Here is a 19,456-nt window from a genome sequence, read left to right as displayed (position 1 = left end):
GCGTCGGGTCAGGGCAACGCGCTGCGTCGGGTCAGGGCGACGGTATTGTACTGCGTCGGGTCAGGGTAACGCGCTGCGTCAGGTCAGGGCGACGGTATTGTACTGCGTCGGGTCAGGGTAACGCGCTGCGTCGGGTCAGGGCGACGGTATTGTACTGCGTCGGGTCAGGGCGACGCGCTGCGTCGGGTCAGGGCGACGGTATTTTACTGCGTCGGGTCAGGGCAACGCGCTGCGTCGGGTCAGGGTAACGCGCTGCGTCGGGTCAGGGCGACGGTATTGTACTGCGTCGGGTCAGGGCAACGCGCTGCGTCGGGTCAGGGTAACGCACTGCGTCGGGTCAGGGCGACGCACTGCGTCGGGTCAGGGCGACGGTATTGCACTGCGTCGGGTCAGGGCAACGCGCTGCGTCGGGTCAGGGCAACACACTGCGTCGGGTCAGGGCGACGGTATTGCACTGCGTCGGGTCAGGGCAACGCGCTGCGTCGGGTCAGGGCAACGGTATTGTACTGCGTCGGGTCAGGGCGACGCACTGCGTCGGGTCAGGGCGACGGTATTGCACTGCGTCGGGTCAGGGCGACGCGCTGCGTCGGGTCAGGGCGACGCGCTGCGTCGGGTCAGGGCGACGCGCTGCGTCGGGTCAGGGCGACGGTATTGTACTGCGTCGGGTCAGGGCGACGGTATTGTACTGCGTCGGGTCAGGGCGACGGTATTGTACTGCGTCGGGTCAGGGCGACGCACTGCGTCGGGTCAGGGTAACGCGCTGCGTCGGATCAGGGCGACGGTATTGCACTGCGTCGGGTCAGGGCGACGGTATTGCACTGCGTCGGGTCAGGGCGACGGTATTGCACTGCGTCGGGTCAGGGCGACGCGCTGCGTCGGATCAGGGCGACGGTATTGCGCTGCGTCGGGTCAGGGCGACGCGCTGCGTCGGATCAGGGTGACGGTATTGTACTGCGTCGGGTCAGGGTAACGCGCTGCGTCGGGTCAGGGCAACGCGCTGCGTCGGGTCAGGGCGACGGTATTGTACTGCGTCGGGTCAGGGTAACGCGCTGCGTCGGGTCCGGGTAACGCGCTGCGTCGGGTCAGGGCGACGGTATTGTACTGCGTCGGGTCAGGGCGACGGTATTGTACTGCGTCGGGTCAGGGCGACGCGCTGCGTCGGGTGAGGGCGACGCGCTGCGTCGGGTCAGGGTTACGCGCTGCGTCGGGTCAGGGCGACGGTATTGTACTGCGTCGGGTCAGGGCGACGCGCTGCGTCGGGTCAGGGCGACGCGCTGCGTCGGGTCAGGGTTACGCGCTGCGTCGGGTCAGGGCGACGCGCTGCGTCGGGTCAGGGTGAAAGAATGTCATCGGCAAGAACTAGGGAGTTTTTTTAGGATGAAACAGAAATGGAGCAAAGCACAGGCAAAATCTTAGAGGAAATCCTGGTTCAATCACCTTTCAGCAGGACAATAACCTAAAACACAATGCCAAAGTGGCGTAGGTGTAGTTTTGACTTCAATCGGCTTGAAAATCTATGGCAAGACTTGAAAATTGCTGTCTAGCAATGATCAACATCTACCTTGACAGAGATTAAAACATTTTTCAAAGAATAATGTGCAAATATTGTACAATCCAGGTGTGCAAAGCTCTTATAGACCCAGAAAGATCACAGCTGTAATCACTGCCAAAGGTGATTCTGACATGTATTGACTCAGGCATTTGAATACTTATTTAAATGTGAGATTTCTGTATTTCATTTTCAATATATGTGCAAACATTCCTAAAAACATGTTTTCACTTTGTCATTGTGGCGTATTGTGTGTAGATGGGTGAGGGGGAAAATAATCGATTTAATCCATTTTGAATTCCGGCTGTAACACAACAACATGTGGAGTAAATCAGGGGTTATGAATACTTTGTGAAGGCCTTGTAGTTGGTGTCCTTCCTGAGATTGGAAGGACAATGTTACCAACAAATAAAAATAAAGAAGTTAAATGTTTTACCTTAAACAGGGAGTCACCAACGAGACCAGGGTCTCTTTCACAAGGAAACTCTGCCTATACAATTCAGAAGACAAAATCCAAATCAGATACAGTGTAAAACAAACTAAAATACAGAATAACACAAATATTCCAATCAAAAGTTCCCCAATCATTATTTTAAATTGCCTGATCGGCACCGGAACAATTGTAATGCATTTTGTGATTGGTTGCAGCAATGAGGTGCATTAAAACTAGAAGTGGATTTACCTAGTTCTGTGGAGACCTGAGGAATCTCCAGTTAACTAACCCTTGTGAATAAGCTTTGTATCTTTGTTTTTATACTTTAACACTAAAGTGAGGTAAGTTGGAAGCTTGTTTAGTAGAGCTTTGTAGACAAAAAGGGAATAATGAAGTCATTTACAGCACTTTAATGAGGACCAGCCAACCTTTTTGATGCAGTGGTGAGTATTAAAACGAATGGCACCCTGGGATTGGAAGGACAGTGTTACCAACTCAGCGGCCCTGTGGTTAGTGTCCTCCCTGGGGTTGGAAGGACAGTGTTACCAACTCAGCGGCCCTGTGGTTAGTGTCCTCCCTGGGGTTGGAAGGACAGTGTTACCAACTCAGCGGCCCTGTGGTTAGTGTCCTCCCTGGGGTTGGAAGGACAGTGTTACCAACTCAGCGGCCCTGTGGTTAGTGTCCTCCCTGGGGTTGGAAGGACAGTGTTACCAACTCAGCGGCCCTGTGGTTAGTGTCCTCCCTGGGGTTGGAAGGACAGTGTTACCAACTCAGCGGCCCTGTGGTTAGTGTCCTCCCTGGGGTTGGAAGGACAGTGTTACCAACTCAGCGGCCCTGTGGTTAGTGTCCTCCCTGGGGTTGGAAGGACAGTGTTACCAACTCAGCGGCCCTGTGGTTAGTGTCCTCCCTGGGGTTGGAAGGACAGTGTTACCAACTCAGCGGCCCTGTGGTTGGTGTCCTCCCTGGGGTTGGAAGGACAGTGTTACCAACTCAGCGGCCCTGTGGTTAGTGTCCTCCCTGGGGTTGGAAGGACAGTGTTACCAACTCAGCGGCCCTGTGGTTAGTGTCCTCCCTGGGGTTGGAAGGACAGTGTTACCAACTCAGCGGCCCTGTGGTTAGTGTCCTCCCTGGGGTTGGAAGGACAGTGTTACCAACTCAGCGGCCCTGTGGTTAGTGTCCTCCCTGGGATTGGAAGGACAGTGTTACCAACTCAGCGGCCCTGTGGTTAGTGTCCTCCCTGGGGTTGGAAGGACAGTGTTACCAACTCAGCGGCCCTGTGGTTAGTGTCCTCCCTGGGGTTGGAAGGACAGTGTTACCAACTCAGCGGCCCTGTGGTTAGTGTCCTCCCTGGGGTTGGAAGGACAGTGTTACCAACTCAGCGGCCCTGTGGTTAGTGTCCTCCCTGGGGTTGGAAGGACAGTGTTACCAACTCAGCGGCCCTGTGGTTAGTGTCCTCCCTGGGGTTGGAAGGACAGTGTTACCAACTCAGCGGCCCTGTGGTTAGTGTCCTCCCTGGGGTTGGAAGGACAGTGTTACCAACTCAGCGGCCCTGTGGTTAGTGTCCTCCCTGGGGTTGGAAGGACAGTGTTACCAACTCAGCGGCCCTGTGGTTAGTGTCCTCCCTGGGGTTGGAAGGACAGTGTTACCAACTCAGCGCTCCTGTGGTTAGTGTCCTCCCTGGGGTTGGAAGGACAGTGTTACCAACTCAGCGGCCCTGTGGTTAGTGTCCTCCCTGGGATTGGAAGGACAGTGTTACCAACTCAGCGGCCCTGTGGTTAGTGTCCTCCCTGGGATTGGAAGGACAGTGTTACCAACTCAGCGGCCCTGTGGTTAGTGTCCTCCCTGGGATTGGAAGGACAGTGTTACCAACTCAGCGGCCCTGTGGTTAGTGTCCTCCCTGGGGTTGGAAGGACAGTGTTACCAACTCAGCGGCCCTGTGGTTAGTGTCCTCCCTGGGGTTGGAAGGACAGTGTTACCAACTCAGCGGCCCTGTGGTTAGTGTCCTCCCTGGGGTTGGAAGGACAGTGTTACCAACTCAGCGGCCCTGTGGTTAGTGTCCTCCCTGGGGTTGGAAGGACAGTGTTACCAACTCAGCGGCCCTGTGGTTAGTGTCCTCCCTGGGGTTGGAAGGACAGTGTTACCAACTCAGCGGCCCTGTGGTTAGTGTCCTCCCTGGGGTTGGAAGGACAGTGTTACCAACTCAGCGGCCCTGTGGTTAGTGTCCTCCCTGGGGTTGGAAGGACAGTGTTACCAACTCAGCGGCCCTGTGGTTAGTGTCCTCCCTGGGGTTGGAAGGACAGTGTTACCAACTCAGCGGCCCTGTGGTTAGTGTCCTCCCTGGGGTTGGAAGGACAGTGTTACCAACTCAGCGGCCCTGTGGTTAGTGTCCTCCCTGGGGTTGGAAGGACAGTGTTACCAACTCAGCGGCCCTGTGGTTAGTGTCCTCCCTGGGGTTGGAAGGACAGTGTTACCAACTCAGCGGCCCTGTGGTTAGTGTCCTCCCTGGGGTTGGAAGGACAGTGTTACCAACTCAGCGCTCCTGTGGTTAGTGTCCTCCCTGGGGTTGGAAGGACAGTGTTACCAACTCAGCGGCCCTGTGGTTAGTGTCCTCCCTGGGATTGGAAGGACAGTGTTACCAACTCAGCGGCCCTGTGGTTAGTGTCCTCCCTGGGATTGGAAGGACAGTGTTACCAACTCAGCGGCCCTGTGGTTAGTGTCCTCCCTGGGATTGGAAGGACAGTGTTACCAACTCAGCGGCCCTGTGGTTAGTGTCCTCCCTGGGATTGGAAGGACAGTGTTACCAACTCAGCGGCCCTGTGGTTAGTGTCCTCCCTGGGATTGGAAGGACAGTGTTACCAACTCAGCGGCCCTGTGGTTAGTGTCCTCCCTGGGATTGGAAGGACAGTGTTACCAACTCAGCGGCCCTGTGGTTAGTGTCCTCCCTGGGATTGGAAGGACAGTGTTACCAACTCAGCGGCCCTGTGGTTAGTGTCCTCCCTGGGATTGGAAGGACAGTGTTACCAACTCAGCGGCCCTGTGGTTAGTGTCCTCCCTGGGATTGGAAGGACAGTGTTACCAACTCAGCGGCCCTGTGGTTAGTGTCCTCCCTGGGATTGAAATGTTGGGAGTACGATGCCGAGCCATTCCAAAGAAGGTAAAAATGAGACCCAATGCGTCTCTGGCTCTCAGGATTAAAGGGATACTTCCGGATCTTAACAATGAGGCCCTTTATCAACTTCCCAGATAAACTTGTCAGATAAACTTGTGGAGATGATTTTTATGTCAATGCGTACAGTTTGAAGGAAGTTGCTAACTAGCACTAGTGCAATTCCTAACTAACGTTAGCAGAATCACTGGAAGAATATGGGCATCTTTTCAGGAGACTGAAAAGATTTGGCATGGGTCCTCAGATCCTCACAAGGTTCTACAGCTGCACCATCAAGAGCATCCTGACTGGTTGCATCACTGCCTGGTATGGCAACTGCTCGGCCTCCGACCGTAAGGCACTACAGAGGGTAGAGCAAACGGCCCAGTACATCACTGAGGTCAAGCTGCCTGCCATCCAGGACCTCTATACCAGGCGGTGTCAGAGGAAGGCCCTAAAAATTGTCAAAGACTCCAGCCACCCCAGTCATAGACTGTTCTCTCTGCTACCGCACTGCAAGCTGTACCGGAGCACCAAGTCTAGGTCCAAGAGGCTTCTAAACAGCTTCTACCCCCAAGCCATAAGACTCCTGAACATCTAATCAAATGGCTACCCAGACTATTTGCATTGCCCCCCTCCCCCTCTTTACACCACTGCCACTCTCTATTGTCATCTATGCATAGTCACTTTAATAACTCTACCTACATGTACATACTACCTCAACTAACCGCTGCCCCCGCAAATTGACTCTGTACCGGTACCCCTGTATATAGCCTCCACATTGACTCTGTACCGGTACCCCCCCTGTATATAGCCTCCACATTGACTCTGTACCGGTACCCCCCTGTATATAGCCTCCACATTGACTCTGTACCGGTACCCCCCCTGTATATAGCCTCCACATTGACTCTGTACCGGTACCCCCTGTATATAGCCTCCACATTGACTCTGTATCGGTACCCCCTGTATATAGCCTCCACATTGACTCTGTACCGGTACCCCCTGTATATAGCCTCCACATTGACTCTGTACCGGTACCCCCTGTATATAGCCTCCACATTGACTCTGTACCGGTACCCCCTGTATATAGCCTCCACATTGACTCTGTACCGGTACCGCCTGTATATAGCCTCCACATTGACTCTGTACTGGTACCCCCTGTATATAGCCTCCACATTGACTCTGTACCGGTACCCCCTGTATATAGCCTCCACATTGACTCTGTACCGGTACCCCCTGTATATAGCCTCCACATTGACTCTGTACCGGTACCCCCTGTATATAGCCTCCACATTGACTCTGTACCGGTACCCCCTGTATATAGCCTCCACATTGACTCTGTACCGTAACACCCTGTATATAGCCTCCACATTGACTCTGTACCGGTACCCCCTGTATATAGCCTCCACATTGACTCTGTACCGGTACCCCCTGTATATAGCCTCCACATTGACTCTGTACCGGTACCCCCTGTATATAGCCTCCACATAGACTCTGTACCGGTACCTCCTGTATATAGCCTCCACATTGACTCTGTACCGGTACCCCCTGTATATAGTCTCCACATTGACTCTGTACTGGTACCCCACTACACCTGTTGTATTCAGCATTTCACTGTAAGGTCTACTACACCTGTTGTATTCAGCATTTCACTGTGAGGTCTACTACACCTGTTGTATTCAGCATTTCACTGTAAGGTCTACTACACATGTTGTATTCAGCATTTCACTGTGAGGTCTACTACACCTGTTGTATTCAGCATTTCACTGTGAGGTCTACTACACCTGTTGTATTCAGCATTTCACTGTGAGGTCTACTACACCTGTTGTATTCAGCATTTCACTGTGAGGTCTACTACACCTGTTGTATTCAGCATTTCACTGTGAGGTCTACTACACCTGTTGTATTCAGCATTTCACTGTAAGGTCTACTACACCTGTTGTATTCAGCATTTCACTGTGAGGTCTACACCTGTTGTATTCAGCATTTCACTGTGAGGTCTACTACACCTGTTGTATTCAGCATTTCACTGTAAGGTCTACTACACCTGTTGTATTCAGCATTTCACTGTGAGGTCTACTACACCTGTTGTATTCAGCATTTCACTGTGAGGTCTACTAAACCTGTTGTATTCAGCATTTCACTGTGAGGTCTACTAAACCTGTTGTATTCAGCATTTCACTGTGAGGTCTACTACACCTGTTGTATTCGGAGCATGTGACTAATAAAATGTGATTTATTTATCTGCTTGCATACCAGTAGATACCCATAAACTTCCAGTCATTGCACTAACGTTAGTTAGCATTGGCTGATGAAACTACCTCTAACTTCCTTCATACTGGACACAGAGATATACAAATGGTATCTATTAGTTGATCTGATTCTGGGGAAGTTGATAAAGGGCCTCATTGCCAGAATCCCTTTAAGGAGTTAGACCCCCAATCTATCATATACTAGCGTCCTGTCCAGGGGCTGTACTTGTACATCAAGCTGCCTCACGCTACAGAAACAGGAGATGGGCTCCTGCTCATATGAGCTGTTCTGGGTCAAGCCAAGGCTTGTGCAAGGCTATTTGCAATTTTTTTAGCATGAAACATGACTACATTTTTTACAGTTTATGATTGATTTATACTGTGTTTTGTATCATAACATTGATCTAACACTGTGTGGCGTGCTTGCGTTGTGCATTATGTGTTTAGGTACAGAGCCGTGGCCATTCTACTTTATAAATGGTTTCCTGAACTTCAATGTGGTGTTTGTCCTGGCGCTGCTGTCTCTACCGCTCACTGCTCTGATGGAGGCCCTGCTACAGCGCTTCAACGGTAACACGCACCCACCCACACACCCACGCACGCACCCACCCACGCACGCACGCACCCACGCGCACATGCAAACCCACCCACGCACACACACACACCCACGCACCCACCCACGCACCCACCCACACACACGCACACGCAAACCCACGCACCCACGCACCCACCCACCCACCCAGGCACGCACCCACCCACACAGGCAGTATACAGGTTTGGCTCCAGAGATAAGTTAATGTTACAGTTAAATGATATTTATTCATAGAAATGAAATGTACGCAGTGTAGCTGGTGTTATAGCTTGTGCAGCTCCCAACTAACCATAACAGGCACCATGTCAAACAATTCAAATGGAAAGAAAAATACAGCCAAAATAGGCAAACAATCAACAACCACTGATGGATATCAAGAATCTACTATGTAAAGAAATATTTGGTGTATATAAACAGTGGCACTAACATACAATGTGCAGTAGTAGAAATAATTAGAATAAGCAATGTCGGGGATACGGTCTTTAAATTCACTGAGTGAAACGGGAAGTGACCAGTGGTTCAATGTCTCTACAACATGGGACGGCAGCTTTGGTTGTGTGTTCGTGAGTATGAGGTGTGTGATTTAGCTTTTGTGTGAGTGAATGTGCATCACCTGGTAGACGCTAGTGATGGCTGTTCAAAAGTCTGGTGGCCTGGTAATAGAAGCTGTTTTTTGGTCTCTCGGTCCCGGCTCTGATGCACCTGTACTGTCTCCGTCTGTCGGATGGTAGCCGAGTGAACCGTCCGTGGCTCGGGTGGCTGAGGTCCTTGATGATCTTCTTCTTGGCCTTCCTTTGACATCAGGTGCTGTAGATGTCCTGGAGGGCAGGCAGCGTGGCCCTGGTGATGCGTTTAGCTGTCCGCACCACCTTCTGGAGAGCCATGTGGTTGAGGGCGGAGCAGTTGCCGTACCAGGCGGTGATGCAGCCCGATAGAATGCTCTCAATGGGGCATCTGTAGAAGTTTGTGAGGTTCTTGGTGGTCTTGCTAAATTTCTTCACTCGCCTGAGGTTGTAGAGGTGCTGTTGCGCTTTCTTCACCAAAATGTGGATGTGTCGAGACCATTTCAGGTCCTCAGTCATGTGCACGCTGAGGAACTTGAAGCTTTTGACCCTATCTAGGATGGGGGCACTCTCCCTCTTCAGTTTCCTGTAGTTCACGATAAGCTCCTTCATTTTGTTGACGTTGAGTGAGCGGTTATTTTACTGGCACCACTCCGCCAGAGCTATCTATAACCTCCTCCCTGAAGGCTGTCTTGTCGTTGTTGGTAATCAGGCCTACCACTGACTGGTCGTCAGCAAACTTCTTGATTGAGTTGGTGTCGTGCGTGGCTATGCAGTCATGGCTGAACTGGGAGTACAGGAGGGGTCTGCGCGCACACCCCTGGGGGTCCCTGTGTTGAGGATCAACGTGGCAGAAGTGTTGTTGCCTACCCTCACCACCTGGCGTTGTCCTGTCAGGAAATCTAGGATCCAATTGCACAGGGAGGACTTCAGCCCCAAGGCCCTGAATTTGCAACAAGATGGCGCCGACGATGGTCGGCCTGTTGCTCGCTCCCAGCTGACTTTGCAGTCTTTTGTTTATTTTAGTAAATAATGATTTTGTCACAAATGTACTAGTATTATTTCCTATGACCGACAAGCACCTCTGGACATCAAATCTGAGATGACTTTCCAGAGCGGGATCCTCGCTCTAGACTGCAGTAGTTCCATTCATCACGGGAAAACACTGCTGGAGGAGGGGAAGGAGAGCTGGAGTTCTAGTCCGATTTAAGGAGAAGGGGAAACCACCCTCCGCTTCCTAGTATATTCCTTGCTAATGTACAGTCTCTAGACAATAAACTTTGTGAGTTCAGAGAGATAAAAGAGACTGTAACGTAATCTGCCTCAGAGACTTTGTTATCGGGGGAGATGCTTGATCATGCTATGCAGCTTACAGGGTTCTTGGTACATTGCGTGGACATGGTAAACGAGTTTTGTGGGAAAAACAAAGGCAGAGGAGTATGTTTTATGATTTCCCCCCCACACACACACACACGCACAAGCCGACACCGCGCTAGCACTGAAGGAATTACATGGGACTTTGAAGAAATTGGAAACAAAATATCCAGAGGCCGCATTCATTCATCATAGCCGGGGACTTTAACAACGGACTGTTAAGGAAAATTCTACAGAATTTCCACCAACACATCTCTTGCCTCACTGTTGTGAATAATACATTGGATCATTGTTGTTCACCATTCTGAGATGGATTCAAAGCCCTCCTTTGGCAAATCAGACCACGCCTCCATTCTGCTCCTCCCCTCCTATAGGCAGAAATTAAAACGGAAAGCACCCGTGTTTAGGTCAGTCCAATGCTGGTCTGACCATTCGGAATCCATGCTATGCAACTGTTTTGATCATGCGGACTGGGATATGTTCCTTGCAGTTTCTGACGAATATACTGACTCTGTCTCTGAGTTCATCAGGAAGTGCATAGAGGATGTTGAACATACCCAAACCAGAAACCGTGTAAAGTACCGCATTTAACCTCTTACATCTAGACGTTCCGCTAGCGGAACACCTGCTCCAATATCCAATGATGGGCGTGGCGCGAAATACAAACTCCTCTAAAATCCGAAAACTTCAATTTTTCAAACATATGACTATTTTACAGCATTTTAAAGACAAGACTCTCCTTTATCTAACCACACTGTCTGATTTCAAAAAGGCTTTACAGCGAAAGCAAAACATTAGATTATGTCAGCAGACTACCCAGCCAGAAATAATCAGACACCCATTTTTCAAGCTAGCATATAATGTCACAAAAAAACAAAACCACAGCTAAATGCAGCACTAACCTTTGATCTTCATCAGATGACAACCCTAGGACATTATGTTATACAATGCATGCATGTTTTGTTCAATCAAGTTCATATTTATATCAAAAACCAGCTTTTTAACATTAGCATGTGACGTTCAGAACTAGCATACCCCCCGCAAACATCCGGTGAATTTACTAAATTACTCACGATAAACATTCACAAAAAACATAACAATTATTTTAAGAATTATAGATACAGAACTCCTCTATGCACTCGATGTCCGATTTTAAAATAGCTTTTCGGTGAAAGCACATTTTGCAATATTCTCAGTAGATAGCCCAGCCATCACGGCTAGCCATTTAGACACCGACCAAGTTTAGCCCTGACCAAACTCCGATTTACTATTACAAAAGTTTGATTACCTTTGTTGTCTTCGTCAGAATGCACTCCCAGGACTGCTACTTCAATAACAAATGTTGGTTTGGTCCAAAATAATCCATCGTTATATCCAAATAGCGGCGTTTTGTTCGTGCGTTCAAGACACTATCCGAAGTGTAAATAAGGGTCACGAGCATGGCGCAATTCGTGACAAAAGATTTCTAAATATTCCATTACCGTACTTCGAAGCATGTCAACCGCTGTTTAAAATCAATTTTTATGCCATTTGTCTCGTAAAAAAGCGATAATATTCCGACCGGGAATCTCCGTTTAGGTAAACAGACGAAAGAAAACAAAGCATTCTGTCGAATCTTCTCAGGTTTTGACCTGCCAAATGAGTTCTGTTATACTCACAGACACCATTCAAACAGTTTTAGAAACTTTGGAGTGTTTTCTATCCAATGCTAATAATTACATGCATATTCTAGTTTCTGGGCAGGAGTAATAATCAGATTAAATCGGGTACGTTTTTTATCCAGTTGTGAAAATACTGCCCCCTAGCCATAACAGGTTAACCACAGTGAAGTGACTTGAAACATGGAGATGTATAAACAGACAACCTACTGTTTAAAACAGTAAACTGCTCTACATGACGTCTTCAATAAGCATTTCTATATACAACAGAATAATTTCCAAACATTTACAGAACCCGTCAAAAGTTTGGACACCTACTCATTGCAGGGTTTTTTTTTTTGTATTTGTATTTATTATGGATCCCCATTAGCTGCTGCCAAGGAATTTTCCTGGGATCGAGCAACATTAGGGCAGTTTATACAATTTAAAAAAACATAATTCATTCACAGATTTCACAACACACTGTGTGCCCTCAGGCCCCTACTCCACCACTACCACATATATTACAGTACTAAATCCATGTGTATGTGTGTGCGTATGTTATCGTGTGTGTGTGTGTGTGTGTGTGGTGTGTGTGTGTGTGTGTGTGTGTCTGTGTGTTGCTTCACAGTCCCCGCTGTTCCATAAGGTGTATATTTATCTGTTTTTTAAATCTGATTCTACTGCTGCATCAGTTACCAGATGTGGAATAGAGTTCCATGTAGTCATGGCTCTATGTAGTACTGTGCTCCTTCCATAGTCTGATCTGGACTTGGGGACTGTGAAGAGACCACCTGACCACACTACTGAACAGTAGTATAACAGTAATATTTAGGACTAACTTATTCCTTGCCACCCATTCTGAAACTAACTGCAGCTCTCAGTATAACAGTAATATTTAGAGACCTCTGGTGGCAAGTTTTTGTTTCATTTTTTACTATTTTGTATAATAATATGAAGACATTAAAGCCATGAAATAACACATGGAATCATGTAGTAACCAAAAAAGTGTTAAACAAATCAAAATATATTTGAGATTCTTCAAAGTAGCCTCCCTTCGCCTTGATGACAGCTTTGCATTCTCTTGATTCTCTCTCTTCATTCTCTCTCTCTTGCGTTCTTTGCATGTGTGTTTCCCACCTTGAAGCATGGAGGAGGAGGTGTGACGGTGTTGGGGTGCTTTGCTGGTGACACTAATCGTGATTTATTTAGAATTCATGGAACACTTTTTTATTTATTTATTTCACCTTTATTTAACCAGGTAGGCTAGTTGAGAACAAGTCCTTTATTTAGCCAGGTAGGCCAGTTGAGAACAAGTCCTTTATTTAACCAGGTAGGCCAGTTGAGAACAAGTCCTTTATTTAACCAGGTAGGCCAGTTGAGAACAAGTCCTTTATTTAACCAGGTAGGCCAGTTGAGAACAAGTCCTTTATTTAACCAGGTGGGCCAGTTGAGAACAAGTTCTCATTTACAACTGCGACCTGGCCAAGATAAAGCAAAGCAGTGCGACAAAAACAAATACAGAGTTACACAAACAGACGTACAGTCAATAACACAATAGGAAAATCAATGTACAGTGTGTGCAAATGTAGAATTGTAGTGAGGTAGGCAATAAATAGGCCATAGAGGCAAAATAATTACAATTTAGCATTAACACTGGAGTGATAGATGTGCAGATGATGATGATGTGCAAGTAGAGATACTGGGGTGCAAAAGAGCAAGAGGGTAAGTAATAGTTTGGGGGTACCACAGGGTTCAATTCTCGGGCCGACTCTTTTCTCTGTATATATCAATGATGTCGCTCTTGCTGCGGGTGATTCCTTGATCCACCTCTACGCAGACGACACCATTCTGTATACATCTGGCCCTTCTTTGGACACTGTGTTAACAAACCTCCAAACGAGCTTCAATGCCGTACAACACTCCTTCCGTGGCATCCAACTGCTCTTAAACGTTAGTAAAACTAAATGCATGCTCTTCAACCGATCGCTGCCTGCACCTGCCCACCCGACTAGCATCACTACTCTGGACGGTTCTGATTTAGAATATGTGGACAACTACAAATACCTAGGTGTCTGGTTAGACTGTAAATTCTCCTTCCAGGCTCATATATTAAGCATCTCCAATCCAAAATTAAATCTAGAATCGGCTTCCTATTTCGCAACAAAGCCTCCTTCACTCACGCTTCCAAACATACCTTTGTAAAACTGACTATCCTACCGATCCTCTACTTCGGCGATGTCATTTACAAAATAGCCTCCAACAGTCTACTCAGCAAATTGGATGCAGTCTATCACAGTGCCATCCGTTTTGTCACCAAAGCCCCATATACCACCCACCACTGCGACCTGTATGCTCTCGTCAGCTGGCCCTCGCTACATATTTGTCGCCAAACCCACTGGCTCCAGGTCATCTATAAGTCTCTGCTAGGTAAAGCCCTGCCTTATCTCAGCTCACTGGTCACCATAGCAGCACCCACCCGTAGCACACGCTCCAGCAGGTATATTTCACTGGTCACCCCCAAAGCCAATTCCTCTTTGGCCGCCTTTCCTTCCAGTTCTCTGCTGCCAATGACTGGAACGAATTGCAAAAATCACTGAAGTTGGAGACTTATATCTCCCTCACTAACTTTAAGCCTCAGCTATCTGAGCAGCTTACCGATCGCTGCAGCTGTACACAGCCCATCTGTTAATAGCCCATCCAACTACATACCTCATCCCCATATTGTTTTTATTTACTTTTTGCTCTTTTGCACACCAGTGTTTCTACTTGCACATCATCTGCACATCTATCACTCCAGTGTTAATTTGCCAAAATTGTAATTACTTCGCTACTGTGGCCTATTTATTGCCTTACCTCCTTACTCCTTTTGCACACACTGTATATAGATTTTTTTCTATTGTTATTGACTGTACTTTTGTTTATCCCATATGTAACTCTGTTGTTGTTTGTGTCGCACTGCTTTGCTTTATCTTGGCCAGGTCGCAGTTGTAAATGAGAACTTGTTCTCAACTGGCCTACCTGGTTAAATAAAGGTGAAATAAAATATTTAGAGGGCAAGTTGGTCAGGATGATATCTAAGAGGGTGCCCATGGTTATGGATTTAGGGTTGTACCAGGTAGGTTCCTTGATAATTTGTGTGAGATTGAGGGCATCTAGCTTAGATTATAGGACAGCCAGGGTGTTAAGCATGTCCCAGTTTAGATCACCTAACAGTACGAACTCTGAAGATGGATGTGGGGCGATCAATTCACATATGGTTTCCGGGGCACAGCTGGGGGCTGAAGGGGGTCTATAACAAGCGGCAGAGACTGTGACGGTGAGAGACTCGTTTCTGGAAAAGTTTTTAAAAGTAGAAGCTCGAATTGTTTGGGCACAGACCTGGATAGTATGACAGAACTCTGCAAGCTATCTCTGCAGTAGATTGCAACTCCGCCCCCTTTGGCAGTTCTATCTTGTCGGAAAATGTTATAGTTAGGGATGGAAATTTCATGATTTTTTGGTGGCCTTCCTAAGCCAGGATTCAGACACGGCTAGGACATCCGGGTTGGCGGAGTGTGCTAAAGCAGTGAATAAAACAAACTTAGGGAGGAGGATTCTGATGTTAACATGCATGAAACCAAGGCTTTTATGGTTACAGAAGTCAACAAATGAGAGCGCCTGGGGAATGGGAGTGATGCTGGGGGCTGCAGGGCCTGGATTGACCTCTACATCACCAGAGGAACAGAGGAGGAGTAGGATAAGGGTACGGCTAAAGGCTATAAGAACTGGTCGTCTAGTGCGTTTGGAACAGAGAGTAAAAGGAGCAGGTTTCTTGGCGCGGAAGAATAGATTCAAGGCATAATGTACAGACAAGGGTATGGTAGGATGTGAGTACAGTGGAGGTAAACCTAGGCATTGAGTGACGATGAGAGAGGTTTTGTCTCTAGAAACACCATTTAAGCCAGGTGAAGTCACCGCATGAGTGGGGGGTGGAACATAAGGGTTAGCTAAGGCATATTGAGCAGGGCTGGAGGCTCTACAGTGAAATAAGACAATAATCAGTAACCAAAACAGCAATAGACAAGGCATATTGACAGTAGGGAGAGGCATGTGTAGCCGAGTTATCATTGGGTCCAGTGAGTAACTAGGTGAGCTGGAGACACGGCGATTCAGATAGCTAGCAGGCCGGGGTTAGCAGCAGGCTAGCAGATGGGCCTCTGGGGGACGTCGCAACAGAAGAGCCTGTTGAAACCCCCTCGGACGGTTACGTCGGCAGACCAGTCGTGATGGATCGGTGGGGCTCCGTGTCGGCAGCAAAGGGTTCATGCCAATTGGCAAAATAAGTAGCCCAGGGATTTGTCTGATGGATCACTTCTGCTAGCCGGGAGATGAGCCTAGCTCGAGGCTCGCTCCAGGCTAACTGGTGCTTGCTTCGGGACAGAGACGTTAGCCAGGAGTAGCCTAGCTAGCTGCGATGATCCGGTGTAAAGGTTCAGAGCTTGCGGTAGGAATCCGGAGATGTGGTAGAGAAAAAGCTGTCAGATATGCTCTGGGTTGGTATCGCGCTGTGCAGACTGGCAGGAATAGACCGGGTTAAGGCTGGCTGATGTCAGAGATAATGGTGATGACCGCTAGCAATGGCTAACTGACTACCAGCTAGTAGCTAGTTAGCTGGCTAGCTTCTGATGGGGTTTCCTGTTCTAAAGTATAAAAATAGCAGATCCGTACCACATTGGGTGAGGTGGGTTGCAGGAGAGTATATTCAGTCCGTAGATTTAAAATATATACGAAATAAATATGAAGAAAACGATATATACACGGGACGGGACAAGACAAAACAGACATCCGACTGCTACACCATCTTGGAAAGCTGTCACTTATACAGCATGGCTACCACAGCATTCAAATCAAATTTATTTATATAGCCCTTCGTACATCAGCTGATATCTCAAAGTGCTCACAGCATTCTGGTTTGGGCTTAGTGGGACTATCATTTGGTTTTCAACAGAACAATGACCCAAAACACACTTCCAGGCCGTGTAAGGGCTATTTGACCAAGAGGGAGAGTGATGGAGTGCTGCATCAGATGACCTGTCCTCCACAATCACCTGACCTCAACCCAGTTGAGATGGTTTGGGATGAGTTGGACCGCAGAGTGAAGGAAAAGTAGCCAACAAGTGCTCAGCATATGTGGGAAATCCTTCAACACTGTTTGAAAGCATTCCAGGTGAAGCTGGTTGAGAGAATGCCAAGAGTGTGCAAAGCTGTCATTAAGGCAAAGGGTGGCTATTTTGAAGAATGAAAAATAAAATATATCTATTTTTATTTGTTTAACACTTTTACATTTTTGGTTACTATATGATTCCATAGTTCTGATGTCATCACTATTATTCTACAATTTAGAAAATAGTAAAAATAAAGAAAAACCCTTGAATGAGTAGGTGTGTCCAAACTTTTGGTACTGTAACTTTTGGTACTGTATATTCAATAATAAATACAAATTCTTAACATTTCCAATACATTTTTCTTTACTCTAACGTGTGTGTGTGTGTGTGTGTGTGTGTGTGTGTGTGTGTGTGTGTGTGTGTGTGTGTGTGTGTGTGTGTGTGTGTGTGTGTGTGTGTGTGTGTGTGTGTGTGTGTGTGTGTGTGTGTGTGTGTGTGTGTGTTACAGTGCAGAACCTGGGAAAGCCATATTGGTTGACTCTGTCTCCTATGTACCTGTGGATGCTGGTGTTCTTCACCAGACCTCATAAAGAGGAACGCTTCCTGTTCCCCATCTACCCTCTCATCTGTCTGGCAGGGGCCGTAGCACTGTCTTCACTACAGGTACACACACACACACACACACATAGTTTGCTGATACAGGCCATTGTCGTGGAGCTCATCTCTGTGCATCCACCTAACACTAGTTCTGTGAAAATCACTGCTGTCTCCCATGACTACCGTAGCTATGGGACACCGGCAGACGACGACGCAAACCAACTGATTTCTGAGAACAGTCCTATTACTTTGGTGCAGTACAAATTCATCAGTAAGCTGGCAAACTAGCTCAATCAACCGTGCTTGATCAGCAGAGCAAACCTGTTCCAGTTAGCAGGTTAATGCTAGCTTGTATGAATGGCCGTTACGATAACTAGGTTGCCAGCTTGTTGATGAAGTTGTGGGGCTGTTCTCAGAAATCAGTACGTATCTGACTGACAGCTGTACCTCGCTAATTTGGAACATTTGGCCAACTCGATAACGCAGCAGAAAGCTGTCAGCTGTGCTGCAGAACTCTGTGCACTATTCATGGCAGATCAGCCTCTTTTTGAGGATGAAAGGTGGTTCATTAGACAATGTCACCTTGGTAATGTTGTGGCATTGTATTGAAGCCTAACTACTTTTCATCTATCCCATGAGTGTTAGCGAGTTAGCGCGACGGCCGTCTGCGTTGATCGGTCTGCTATCTGACGTCAGACAATGGATAAAGACATGCGTTTCCTGTGTATTGATCAAGTGTTTTCTGTTTTGTAGAAGTGTTACCACTTCCTGTTCCAGCGGTATCGTCTAGAACACTACACGGTGTCGTCTAATTGGCTGGCTGTGGGAACACTGATCCTCTTCACTCTGCTGTCTCTGTCCAGATCAGTAGCCCTGTTCAGAGGTCCGCACACACACACACACACACACACACACACCACATACACACACACATACATACATACATACATACATACATACATACATACATACATACATACATACATACATACATACATACATACATACATACATACATACATACATACACTTAGGTTGGAGTCATTAAAACTCGTTTTTCAACCACTCCACAAATGTCTTGTTAACAAACTATAGTTTTGGCAAGTCGGTTAGGACATCTACTTCACTTATAATTCACTGTATCACAATTACAGTGGGTCAGAAGTTTACATACACTAAGTTGACTGTGCCTTTAAACAGCTTGGAGAATTCCAGAAAATGATGTCATGGCTTTAGAAGCTTCTGATAGGCTAATTGACATAATTTGAGTCAATTGGAGGTGTACCTGTGGATGTATTTCAAGGCCTACCTTCAAACTCAGTGCCTCTTTGCTTGACATCATGGTCCTTGGTGTAAAGCAGTGTAGGGCCTCCCGAGTGGTGCAGCGGTCTAAGGCACTGCATCGCAGTGCTTGAGGCATCACTACAGCCCCTGGTTTGATCCCAGGCTGTGTCACAACCGGCCGTGACCGAGAGACCCATGAGGCGGCGCACAATTGGCCCAGCGTTGTCCGGGTTAGGGGAGGGTTTGGCCGGCTGGGATGTCCTTGTCCCATCGCGCTCTAGCGACTCATTGTGGCGGGCCGGGTGCCTGCATGCTGACCCCGGTCGCCAGTTGGACGGTATTTCCTCCGACACATTGGTCCGGCTGGTCACAAGGGTTAAGCGAGCAGTGTATCAAGAAGCATTGCAGCGATGGGCGAGCAGGGGGCGTGTTTCAGAGGACGCATAGCTCTCGACCTTCACCTCTCCCGAGTCCGTAGAGGAGTTGCAGCGACGGGACAAGACTGTAACTACCAATTTGTAACAAAATTATGTTCATATTTTTTCCCAAATTCTGTTTTCTCAGTTTTATTTTTCTGGTTTTAGATCTTTAGTTTTTTTACTCTGAATACTTAACTACAGAAACAACAACTGGATGTTCTGAGTCCATGTCAATGCATAAAACACATCTGAATAAAACTATGAACAGTGAATTTGGAAATTCAGACCCCTTCCCCTTTTCCACATTTTGTTACTTTACAGCCTTTTTATTCTAAAATTGATTAAATTGGGGGGGTTTTCTCATCAATCTACACAAAATTCCCCATAAAGACAAAGTAAAAACAGTTTTAATTTATTTTTATTTTTTCAAATGTATTGAAAATAAAAAAAATCCTTATTTACAT

At 47.5% G+C, this 19,456-nt stretch overlaps 1 protein-coding gene across 3 annotated transcripts in view; it reads left to right on the top strand.

Annotated features, from left to right (window-relative positions):
- alg9 (ALG9 alpha-1,2-mannosyltransferase) overlaps positions 1-19,456 on the top strand; it is a 72,273-nt gene that overhangs the window by 34,561 nt on the left and 18,256 nt on the right. For all 3 annotated transcript variants that reach the window (XM_045717514.2, XM_045717513.2, XM_045717512.2), the window contains exons 9-11: positions 7,827-7,949; positions 17,201-17,355; positions 18,043-18,172. In XM_045717514.2, the coding sequence (XP_045573470.2) occupies positions 7,827-7,949; positions 17,201-17,355; positions 18,043-18,172 (408 nt within the window). The remainder of the gene's footprint in view (positions 1-7,826; positions 7,950-17,200; positions 17,356-18,042; positions 18,173-19,456) is intronic.

The sequence above is a fragment of the Salmo salar genome, chromosome 04, assembly GCF_965601325.2.
Source record: "Salmo salar chromosome 04, fSalSal1, whole genome shotgun sequence".
NCBI lineage: Eukaryota > Metazoa > Chordata > Actinopteri > Salmoniformes > Salmonidae > Salmo > Salmo salar.
This window is presented reverse-complemented; position numbering and strand designations above follow the sequence as displayed.